Source organism: Anarhichas minor, unplaced genomic scaffold (assembly GCF_050575085.1).
Source record: "Anarhichas minor isolate MPS153535 unplaced genomic scaffold, ASM5057508v1 ptg000043l, whole genome shotgun sequence".
NCBI lineage: Eukaryota > Metazoa > Chordata > Actinopteri > Perciformes > Anarhichadidae > Anarhichas > Anarhichas minor.
Window position 1 is genome coordinate 6391403 of NW_027466489.1, and position 12825 is coordinate 6404227.

Consider the following 12825-nt stretch of genomic DNA (forward strand, 5'->3'; position numbering starts at 1 on the left):
ACAGCTCCTGCAGTCTCAGAACCCCCCCCCCCGCTCTCCAATCCACATCACAAAAGCCGAGCCGAGTTGTGCAGTGATGTGTGTGTATGTGTGTGGCACTGTGGAGGGAAGCCTGCTGTGAGTGTGCAGCTCGTCTGTCTGCACACGTGAGTGGGAGAGAGACCCAGATGTGAAGCTAGAGACAGGAAGGGGGGAAGGGGTTGAGGTGGGGATGGATGGAGGGGATTAGGGCGGATGTGATCAGAGAGCGCTGATCTGCCTGTCAGCAATGGTTGGCACACACACACAGACACACACACACACACACACACACACACACACACACAGATTTGCTCAGCTGTGTTGAGCACGGAGACAGCCTGACTGAACCACACACACTCTCAATGTTTAGCTGGAGAGGCCTAATTTTAAAAGATGGCTTAGTGTGTTTAACAAATAGGCCTACATGTTACTGGTACAGTGCCCATCACTGAGAAATTATCATGGAGCTTCGCATCCAAGTGCATTAAAGGATCAGCATATCAAATTAGCCATTTATGAAATCCCTGTCGGGGTCCCATGTGATTCTGAGAGGGCAGCAGCCATGGGTGGCCTTTGCCTCTGAACGAATAAACAGGGCATCGCTGTCTCATTAGTCAATTTCTTCCTGCTGAAATGAATTACAGCCAAAGGCGGTTGTGTGTAATACTGGATGTTCATCATAGCAAGGAGGGAAGGTTTTAACACCTAGGTCACATTAGACAATTCACATCGGACTAAAGGGCTGTAGTCCTGCCCGCCTTCCATGCCAGTCTCTGCACCACGAGCACCGGCCGACAATTATCTCACAGAGATTCTTTGATTTGTCTTTTTTGAAGAGCGTTTAACATCATAATATTATTTATTTATTTGTATTTTTTTAGCATGCATACAAATACAACATATCCCATGAGTTTTAGAAACAGTCAAAACCTCGAGGAAGATGAAGTTGTTAAATGCTGTTCGGGAGAAATTTGAATTTATTAGACACCTAGCTAGCGCTAATACAGTTTAATATAACAGTCCTGCAATACATCCTACCCTTATGTAGGTTTCATTGCTGTTGTTGTTTGTTTGGAGAGCTTCAATTCTATTGTTTTATATTGACATGTGATTAAATATTTTGTCATATATTTTGATAAGGGAAGGCTAATTAAAAGAAACACCTCTCTATATGATGCAATACAATTCAGCAGCACTACATGCTACATCCCCCAAAATGATCACACAGTTGATTCAACACCCATCTAAAACTGTTTCAACTAAAACTGCACCGTATAACCTTCATGAAGGTAGGATTTATTGCTGTACTGTTGTATGACTGTTTTAGCTTTAGCTACCGGGCAGCGAAGTGTATAATAACGTGCACAACAGGTGCTTAGTGCTTGACTGAGCTTATGTCCTACAAAACTTGTATCAATTTAGTTTTAATCAGTTTTCAAGTACAAGTACAATTTAATCTGAAATACCTAAATAGTAACCATTTAGCACAATTTAAAAAAATGTTTGTGAATGTTACACACACACACACACACACACACACACACACACACATATATATATATATATATATATATATATATATATATATATATATATATATATATATATATATATATATATATATATATATATATATATGAAGGTTCATCCTGAGTGTTGTGCTTCTCTTTAATTAGTTTGCAGTCTGGCTTTTGGACGTATGAGCTGCATTAGCGTTCAACGACTACTTTCAGAAAGAACATCTTGTTTATTACACTAAGCCTCTCTGAAAACAAGTTAATTTACAACATCACATTAGATCCACTTCACCTTCATTAAAGTCAGGGCTGAATGACATTAGAGAACATTACTGTGATTTTTTTTATAAAATCTGAAAAAAGAACAATAAAGTACTGCAATTAAATAATGAAGAATCTTACTGATTTCCAGTCAGTTACAGTAATAAATCACACAAACTAAAGGGCAGAAATACAAAAAAAGATCCCCTGATTATGCCTCCGCCCCTCTAAACATAAACAACAATGATCTCTGCTGGGCGGTAGTCAGCCTACTTGACACACCGGTAGTCGGGTCTTTAGCCATGCCTTGTGACCATATCTGACTCTGTCCAGCATCGTCTTGTCTAAACCCAAATAAATACAACCGACTAAACTCCCTTCTGCTCTTTGGTGTTTGGTTCTGTCGATTGGCAGCAGATAGCATCAAAGCTTTAGTTGAAGTTGTGGCGTTTGTATTGTTTACTTCATCTACTCTCATTCGCATACGTCACATGCAGCGTAGGGCCCAGGTGTTTCTGACCCTTTGGTTGGTTAAATTGCGTAGCATTCATAAGAACAAAGTCTCGCGTTTGAAAATTACGTTGTACTACATGGCAATGGTTTGATTTTGATTATTCGCTCAGCTTTAATTAGAGTATCTCTCTGAGTTTTAGACCCTCTTTTTAAAACTCGTAAGCCTTTGAATACTCTTTCTAGGGGAAGGAAAGGAACACATTTAGGGGAGCTGGTGACATTTTTCTCCTCTCTGCTTCCTCTCGGGCAACACGTGTCTGAGACTTGAGGCAGTTTATGAGAGATGAAAGGGCCTGTATTAATAATAAATTATGAATGGATAAATAATACATGAAAAGGAAAATCTAGGAAGCTGGCACTTCCAGGTGCAGCTACTACCATTACTTTAACTGTAACGACTGGCAGATGACAACTCATAAAAGAGGATGAAAGTAATGTTATTGCCAGGAACAAACTCAGGTTAATGAGGTTAAAGTGTGTGTGTGTGTGTGTGTGTTTAAACTAACAGGGAATAAATAATATTAGAGTATTTTTTGAATAGCAGTAAAGATATTGATTTGGTATTCGCAGAAAATTAACTAGTGTGTGAAGTCAAATGCCGAAGCAGCGTGTAGTATTATCGTTCTAATAATTCTAAACATGTATTTTTTATGACTTTATGTTTCATTTAAAGCTGGGTGATACCTGTGGAAATGATGGCTGACACTGAACAAGAAGCTGTAATGGTAACAGCAAAATTAGTGTTTAACATGCAACAGTCAACAAAACGAGATTTTGACATGTTCCCCTCCATCAGTCTAATCTAATCTAATATGTAGCCAACATAATCGTGACAAGCAAGTAGCATTGCAGCTTTTGCAGAAGCGTTTGTGCATTGATTTTGTTCTACATCGTGGAGCCTATTCATAGCTCTGTGTTTAGAATCTACTCAGCCATTGAAACGCTTTGCATGCACTTCATCCACATGTTGAAAAACTGCATCAAGATCATCATAGAAATTAATGAGACTTTTTTTTTTATAGCTATTGCAATTGTCATTTTTGCAAAGTCAATCCAGAATATGCAAATATGAAATAATAGCATACTTATCGCTTATGTGTCTCGTCAAAACATGTGTTCTCTACAAGATAAGCAGCCAAAAATAAACCAGTTAAACCATTTTGCACTTTGATCTTAATCAAGCAGATGTGAAGTGAAGTGTCGTAGCTTCAGACAGCTGTATTTAAAAAAAAATTTTTTTTTCCAAAGAAAGGGTTCAGTTTTACGAGAACAGTTGTTCTCAGAAGAAGAGAATACGTTTTCAGCATTGCATTAATCATTTCTCTCTCCCCGATCCAACTGCCTATTTTCTAATCACCCTTTGAGGCACATCTGTAATAACGGCTGTCGAGTGGAAAAGCTATTAAAATCAATTTACAATCCTGTATCGCAGCAGCGAGAGAGAAAGGCACAGTCAGACAGAGAAGAAGAAAAAGAGCCCCAAATGGTCCATGGATGGCATGAACAAAAGAGGTGCTTAAAAGGAAATTAGTCAATGCGAAGGAGGTGTTAGAAGTAACCACCTTCTCATAGCTGATGCTGCTTTAACGCTTGCATGTACTTGGTCTCAGTAGAGAAATATCTGATGTCTTGTTGGCCAAGTTTCTGAGGGAACATTTTCCTGAACCCATGTCACTTGGGTTTCACTCTTGCCCCGCCCCTTTAAGAGACCTTCAGCAGGTCCTGAGGTTATTCACTCCAATGGGGGAAATGAACGATTGTACAGATTAGGACCAATTCTTTCGCTCCAAAGGAAATATTAGACCCTATTTTCACAAGCCACATACATTTTGAACATTCTTAGACTAAAATGGCATTTTCTTTGTTCGACACACCGATATCTCTTCTCTCTGTTGGCACTGAACCGTCAGTCTGGTGACATCACAGCATTACTAGTCTAACGTTAGCGAAACTGTGTCAAAATGTCAAGCTCACGTTCTCAAACGACCTAGCTGACTAATTGTTGTAATGCTTGATATGGCTAGAAATATTTAATATTAGCAAAAGAAAATATAAATACATTAGGCCGCGCCCATTTAGGAGACAGGAAGTGTATACCGTTTCATACTATTGGCGTAGCTTGTACTGCGTCATCTTTTATTAGGCAAATCATGACGCATCACATCTGTTATTTACTTGTCATACATCTTTGGTGGATCTTAACTTCTAGCAGTGCGATCAATATGAGGGAGGGTGTGTGTGTGTGTGTGTGTGAGAGAGAGAGAGAGCATGAGACAGAGATGACCTCTGCTGTGCCCTTGTTGATGTAAGTAACACTGTAGCAGTCAAAGCGGTCGAAATCCAAACCATTGGTTCCCCAGCCAGCCGGTGACACCCTGTCCCCTTTGTGTGTGAGTGTACCTCTGTGTGTGTGTGTGTGTGTGTGTGTGTGACATCTAACAAGGTCTTTTAATATTTAACCGTCGCTAATAGCTGCAATACTCTCATTTTCAGTTGGTTTCTAATCATTTATCTCCTAGGTTAAAATGTCATAATAATAATAATAATAAAAATGCATGACAATACATTAGTCCCTTTCAAAAATCCAACCCCTGCTTCTCCCATTGTGTGTGTTTACTGATAAAACATCAGCCTGAACTCTCACAACAGCAGCTTTGCATTTAGTCTGGAGACACCTGAAGTAAACCCACACTTAAAATATGAATACTAGGTTTCATGACGTGTTCAAGCTTCTGTGATGTACGAACACTTTGTCAATGGACAGATTCACACAAGCAGTCAAAAAAGGGTGTGGTGGAATCAGTGCAAGTAGAGACTCCTACTGATGTTCTATGGAATTACTGTCACGAAAATGGAGGCGACGCTGCCACAAAATGAGCTTTAGTGTCTGGAAGGCTTCCATCTGAATATTTTTTTTAGAGTATAACAGACTTTGGCATTTATTGACTCATAATATCCAGAATGTCCAAGCCTCTTAGATGTCAAATTAAATAAAAACAGTAACAGATAGTGGAGGTCGACATCGAGGCGATAGCGGCCGATATAATAACAGGAAAAAGCTGATAGCCCGAAAAAGACTCTACTCTACTACGGCATACATCACTGCAAGCCTCATTTCAACACTCTAATTCATAAGACAAAATAACTGCAGTAATCACAGTGTTTGAAAATATTCATACTTCATTGCTACTGTTTTCATTCACCATGATCCAAAACGTACCTATTGCACAGTAAAATATCTCTGTATTTTTTGAGGACATAAACTGAGCAGAGACTAATATTTCATAATTTCATGTGGTCAGAAAGATGGAAAAAGAACTTCCTCCATGTCAAAGTGTAGATGCAGGAATAGGTAGGTGTTTCCTGCATTAGAGATATGAAAGTAGCTTTGGGCCACACTGCAGACTTCAAAGGAAGGATGTGCAGGGAGGAAATGAGCCAGCCGCACTGGCAGCATGAGAAACCGAGGGGCACCTGTGCATTTGCATGAATTTCTTTATGTTAACTTTTTTTTTTTGCTAAACGCCACACATGCATGCAAATGTGTATGCACACTTGTTTAAATGGGTTTGTGTAGTGCGTGTACCCTGTTGGTGAAACTATAAAATGACCCTGCTTTTACATATTTCTGAAGTCTTCATGAGCTTGAGCAACCCTCAGGAAAAAAATGTATATTTTAGTAGCACGCCCGGTAAACCTCTACGAATGTCGAAATCATTTCTATGTTGTCCATTGGCTTGAAATCATTAAGTTCCAGATGATCACATGGTGCTATAATCAACCTTAAACATTTTAAAACAGCAAAATCAACTGAAATATGAAGAGAGAATATGAAGAGAGAATATGAAGACTGAGGAGTTGAAGCGGGTCGTCCACTAATCGGAAGATGGGCTGTTTGATCCCCAGCTCCCCCAGTCCGCATGTTGAAGTGTCCTTGAGCAAGATATTGAACCCCAAGTCGCTCCCAAAGACTGTGCCTTCAGTGTGTGTGTGAATGATTAGACTAGAACCTGATGAGCAAGAAGCACCTTGTATGGCAGCCTCTCCAACAGGATGAATGTTGACATGTAAAGCATGTCTATTCACACAAGTCCAGTCGGCAAGATGCATACCAAATGACTGCAATAACATCCTCTCTGTATCCTCACTGTCAAAGTATCCAATAAAACAGAAAATGCCAAAATAAATAGATGAGTAAAAATCTACTTAAACAATGCTGCCCGACAAAAGTTGAAGTCAGAAAAAAACTCATTTTGACCTTAGTTAACAATCAAAAGCACATGACGTAGAGACTTCCTGATGAGGACACTAGGTACAGATGTATTAACTAAGGACATTCGTGCATGTCAGGGTTAAGTGTGTGAGGGCAAGGAAAGGATATATGCTGTGTGTTTTGTGTCTTGGATAAAAAAATAAGTGCATAAAATGCGGGATAAAAATGGGATATCCAAGTAGATTTGCTGTCGGCTTGCTGTGGTTGTCTCCAGCTGTCTGAACTCACCTCGCTGCGGAGAGCAGATGGATGTGAGTCGAAGGAGGGCTGAGCCGTGGAGCTGGAAGTCGTTCTATGTTGCAGCCTGACACCGTCACTGCCTCCGGCACAGTCAAAGTTACTCTTCCACACCATTACCTGTTCATTCCACAATAATACACCAAAGTCAAATTACCAATAATCTAATATACAAAGAATGAACAAAAAAAAAAAGCTCTTTCATGAGTGTTGTTTCATAAACTGTAAACTAGATCATTTTCTAAGCATGCAAATGGATTAAGGACTATTTAAACGGATTGTATTTGTCCTGGTACTGAATGACACGGCTAACTTGTTAATGTAATGTGTTGTTTGATTTAAGTCTGTTACTTGTTTCTTTTATGTGTGAAATTGTGATGCTGCTGTCTTGGCCAGGATCCCCTGAGAGAAGAGATATTAAATCCCAAGGGGCCCATCTTGGGTAAATAAAGGTTAAATAAAATAAAACATTAAATTAAACTGTCATTATACTCATCAATATCACTGTCAGTGGTATGAGGAGGCAGATAATATAGCCAGTCAATGGAAAATATCGATTCAATGTTATAGGATCAGTTAGCAGACCACGTCCTCACCTGTTCATCAGAACCTCCAGAGGCAAAGTACTCTCCTGTCCCGGAGAAGGCAACACCGGTCACTGGACCCTGGAGCGGAGGCAAAGACATGGAGGTGACCATACGGTATGATCATATCATCATAGCCTTATGTTTATCACAAAGAGAAGCATCCTGAAACTATTAGCTGCAAACTGTTTATTCAAGTTGAAAAGAAAAGCAATGGTATTGTTGCTACGTAACTTTTTGCTCCAAAAAATTGAAATATACATAAAGCACGGGCAGATCTATGCTGTAGTAATCTAGTGCACATCTCATGAAGCGAGCTAAAGCCATTAGTCAATCGAACAGAATCAATTAATCAGCTGCTAATGTGATGACTGCTTAATTATTCTTTGTTGTATGTGATCACAAACGGAACGTCTGTCGGTTTTGGACTCAAAACAATTAATAGATCAATAATACAAATAGTACAATTAATCAATAATATAAATATTTGTTAGTTGCAGCCGTAAAAAAAAGAATGAAGAAATCCCTGTGAAAATTGTGTAGTCTGTGTGTTTCATTCAGCCCATTCATTCATTTTCAAACCCTACATATAGTACCTTTGGAATATATGAATAATTAAAAATGTTTCTTTTCTGCCAAGCAATATAGCTGCAGTGAAAGTGTAGGTGTTCATGTTAAATACGGGGGCAAGAAAACACTACAAAAACGAAGAAAACACAAAAACACACACTTCTAAATATTACACACAGAGTGACGAGAAGAGAGCTGGAAAGGATTAAGCATTTCTGTTTAGGAAACCGTTCTCCTTTGTCTTTATGCTCAGTCAGAGCTGAAGCTCTTGCATGTGTGTGAGTTTGTGGAGGAGGATGGGGGGGGGGGGGGGGGGGGGGTGGAGATGTGGCAGAGCAATTATAACAGGAAGCAGAGACCCAGGTGAGGTGAGGTCACACATGGTTGGAGCCAAAAAAGGATCACCTGCTGATGTCAGGACTTTGACATGACGTGTGTGTGTGTGTGTGTGTGTGTGTGTGTGTGTGTGTGTGTGTGTGTGTGTGTGTGTGTGAGCTTGTATGAACCTGGAGCGCAGACTGAATCCAGCTTGAAAAAGTCAGAAATCACGCTCAGGCTTTTTCTTTCTTTCTTTCCTTCTTTCTTTTCTCTACCTCACAATTCAAAATGGGGTGAATGATGGCAGCCTGAGCCCTCTGACTGTGTTCAAAGAGAGGATGAAGGAGAGAACAAACAAAAGAAGGGGAAAGACACCGACAGGGAGGCTGCTGGGAAGAAAATGGGAGCTGTGTGTCCTGTGCCTGGCACCCAGACGGGCTGGTTTGGGTGAGGAATGGTTTCACAGAAGCACCTGAGAGAAGCAGACAGTTGTCTCTATGGCAACGCGACAGTCTGACAGACAGCATGTTCTGTCTGTGCTCTCTGACTAATGCCTGCTGCCAGGCTGGCACATGCCATGTCCAGACACACAGACAGAGAGACAGAGAGACAGAGAGAGAGAGAGAGAGAGCAAATTCTGCCCTTTTCTGCCCCTATACACACATATTACACTCAGTAGCATATTAAAGGTTCTATATTAAATATTCAGGGCATTAATATTGCAGCAAACATCTATTTGCTGTGTAACGATATACTGGAGTAATGTCTACGTTAGCAGAGAATGAAGTCACTCTCCCTCTATGTGTGTAGCGAGTAGTGCATGTTAGTGCATGTGATCATGCCCCAGTGGCTAGCTCACGACAGCGGCTCTGCACTGCTTTCTTGCGGCGGTAATAGCCAATCACACTGTCAGGTAAACACTGTTAGCTCTGTCAGCACTGTTGTTGTTGTTGTTGTTGTTGTTTGCACCGTTAGCTTCTAGCCATGTTAAGAGCTGTTGAGAGGCAATAGATATGGTCAATTTTAAGACTCTAACCAATAAAATCTTATCATAGATTCTCTTTGCCATACTTACTTTCACCTGAAATGTCCCACCCTATAACCAGCTTCAAGCAGGAGTACATATAAATATGTCAAAACTGAAGCATGTAATCTCTTTTGCAGGGTCTTTCAAAGCTAAAGTGTAGTTGAGGACTTTTTACATGAAAACGTTTTGGATCATACTGTCAGTTGTCAGACAGCGGAGCAGAGAGAGAAATTAACCTAAATTAGGCTGATTCTACCCAGCCAGGTAAGCAGGTAACCCCTGAGGCAAGGTAAACAACACGTTTGACGGATCCAACAGAAGAAAAAAAAACACTCCCTCAGAGCCTCAGAGTGTTTTCACATACAGTTCACGCACATACACAGACAAGCAGACACATAAACACAACCTACACACCAACACCGAACAGATGGGGGTCTCTCCCATTTTCAAGCTTTGGGACTGGAGGGACCATTAACACCCTGAGAGCTCCCAGCACCAAAGGATTGGCGAAGAACAACAACAGAAATGGAGACAAAGCGAAGGAGATGACAAATTTCGAGGTGTGAAGCGCTTTTTTCATCTTGACAAAGAGAAGAGTCTTGGCAAGGGGTTGAAGAGAAGCATGGGTGAAACAGAGAAAAAAAGAGACAGGAATGAGAGACAGGCAACCTGTACAGAGGGATAGATAAACAGACGGACCACATGTGGTATTGGCAAGCTACTGATTTCCATAACTAGCCAGCAGGCCAGTCCATCAGCTGTTCAGATACAGTCAGTGAGCCGTCCGGCCGGCTAGTCCGGGCCAGCCAACATGCGAGTACATGAGCGGTGGGAGCTAATAGAGGAGGACAAGGGAGGAAAATTAGGATCACAATGATGGCGGCTATACTATAACATCGCCAGAACACACAGAGAGGAGTGTGTAAGTTAGAGAAACAGCATGGGATGGAAACAAGAGAGGAGGAGAAAGAGAAGAAGAAGAGGAGGAGAGGATCCTGAGGAACGGAGGCAGGAACACAGTTCTGTTTCCTTCCAACAACCCTGAGATGAGTCATCATGAGTGGGCTGCCCGCTCGCCTGGCAAGTACTAAAATACACCATATACAAAACAAAAAGGCCTCATATGCACACTCTCACACACTTTACAGAATCCAACATGCACAAAGGAGAGGACAAACACACACACATACCTGTCCACACCAAACACACACACACTGAGGAGCAGCAGAGCAGACTACAGACACAAACTATCATGATCATGACTGGGTTTTAACTGCACAGTTTGATATCGGAGTATGATATCTGAACTGTGTGTGTGCGTGTGTGTGTGTGTGTGTCTACCTGGTGTCCGTGCAGTGTATACAGTAGCTTGCCCTCTACAAGGTCCAGTATCTTCATCGTGGAATCGCTGGACGCAGTTATGAGGAAATTACCAGCCGGGTGGAAAGACAAGCTGTTCACCACACCACTGTGGGCTGGAACACACACACAAACTTCATGACAGGACCAGAATAGACATTCTGTTACTCTGAACTAACTGCGTGTGCTTGTGTGCGATGTTCAACTGCCTCTTAAATAGCATGGAATTATTCAACATTATGATTTAAATGATGATGACAATAACAATGACTTTGACGCAATTTAAAGAAATGTAACTTTTGAGAACGATCTATGTTATGAATATTAAATATTACCAAAATCGCTGTTAGTCAAAGTTAATAGTTTCCTTTCCCATACCCCTCGAAAATTAGATGACAGACGACAATGCCAGTTGTATACCAGCACCTATGCGGCGTTCAAGAGTTCAGAGTCTTGCTCAAGGGCACTTCAGCAGGCCAGATGCTTGCTGATAAGGTTGCCTGGACCCCACTGAAGTGCACTGCTGCTGTACATCACAGCGCCTCAGTTGCTGTGTAACTTGAGAATGGCTTAACATCAGGTTTAGATGAGTACGTATCAATACGACGAGTATAGCAGCCCATAGCAGCTAATCAAAACTGCCCCGGACCTGAAATGAATGGAGACAGGACAGCAAGACATTCAACGAGCCACGTGGTCCCTCTGCTGGCTGCAAGATGCTATGACATATGTTATATGTTCCCATACCTCTAGCTGCAAAAGGTATGCTGAGAGGCTGCATCAAACTATACTGGGAGCAGGGGGATGTACTATTTGGGTATGTCTTAGGTTCATACAAGGATAGTGAGCAAGGTAAACACCCCTAATTAAATCAAAGCCAGCTAAATGAATCACCTAATGACGAAAATACACAACTAATCCTGGGTATCCAACAGTAACCACACCACATTTTAACCACAATTTCACACTTCAGGCTGGCACAGTTGGTGATTTACATTACGTAAAGTGAAGCCCTGTGGAAAGTGGAAGACATGAGAGGAGAGGAAAAGCTTTTATCTTCATGCCCCGTCTCCTCAGACAGATGTGATTATCCATTATTAGATCTCACAACTCAAATCCATTTAAGAGAGCTGATTAGAACAATCAGACCGAGAGGCAGACTGACAAAAGGCATCAACATTTGGCTTATTGAATATGCAGTCTCTTGATTAGCACTTTAATCGGGAGCTTTAAAGCTTAATTTTATCTTGGTGTTATTTCCGGCACAGTGTTTAAAGGTGAGGCTTTACTTTAGCTGGGTGGGAGTGGGTGACAATACTCTGACTTTTTGCCATATAAGGTCAAGACATTTTTCTCCCAAACACAAACACTGGGCTGTCTTTTTGGAAGTGCTTTTACTGTATTAGGGATCCAGTATATTATAAAAGTACGTAAACCTCACCTGTGTTGTAAAGCTTATATTAATATAATATCAATAAGGCATGAAAAGTGGCTAAACTGAGTGTTTTAAGGTTTAAAAAAAATGTAGTAAATGCTTCCATTAATGCGTATTAAATGAATTAATGACTTTGCATTAAAGATATGAATATATAGCGATTGAATTCAAATTGTGGTTTTGCTGTAGCAATTGAGCATAATGTTCAAATGGCATCGTTATAAACTAGATACTTCCTTTAACTGTCTTTACCTCGGTAGTGCTGCAGCATCTTATGTGATCTGATGTCCCACACCTTCACAGAGTTGTCAGTACTGGCTGCAGCGATGCATGTTCCACTGGGATGGAAGTCCACATGGTTCGCATAACTTGGGAGAAAGAAAACAAGACATTTAATGAAATTAGGTCTTTGGCCAAGCTCTAACAGTACATGAAATGAATTAATCCAGCAGGTTAACTCTAAACATTTGATCTAAAATATTACTTGGAAACACCCACCTGAGATGTTTGCTGCTCTTAAAATATTTCAAAACAATTCAAAAACACTTCAAACACAAGTCTGTGATGAATGAGTGGATGTTCAGTGCCTTGGTTTACAGTGATTTAGACAGAATACATTGAACCTGCAGCCTTTTACAATTGTTGTTACTGAAACAACAGTGTAAATGTAAGCCAAAAAAAAATAAAAAATATGCTTAGTAAATAATGCT

General features: G+C 40.7%; 1 protein-coding gene across 1 annotated transcript in view; it reads right to left on the reverse strand.

Moving 5' to 3' along the window:
• poc1a (POC1 centriolar protein A) overlaps positions 1–12825 on the reverse strand; it is a 33955-nt gene that overhangs the window by 16148 nt on the left and 4982 nt on the right. The window contains exons 6-9 of the mRNA XM_076110654.1: positions 12368–12483; positions 10663–10796; positions 7419–7487; positions 6814–6942 (exon numbers count right to left, since the gene is read on the reverse strand). Coding sequence (XP_075966769.1) covers positions 6814–6942; positions 7419–7487; positions 10663–10796; positions 12368–12483 — 448 coding nt within the window. The remainder of the gene's footprint in view (positions 1–6813; positions 6943–7418; positions 7488–10662; positions 10797–12367; positions 12484–12825) is intronic.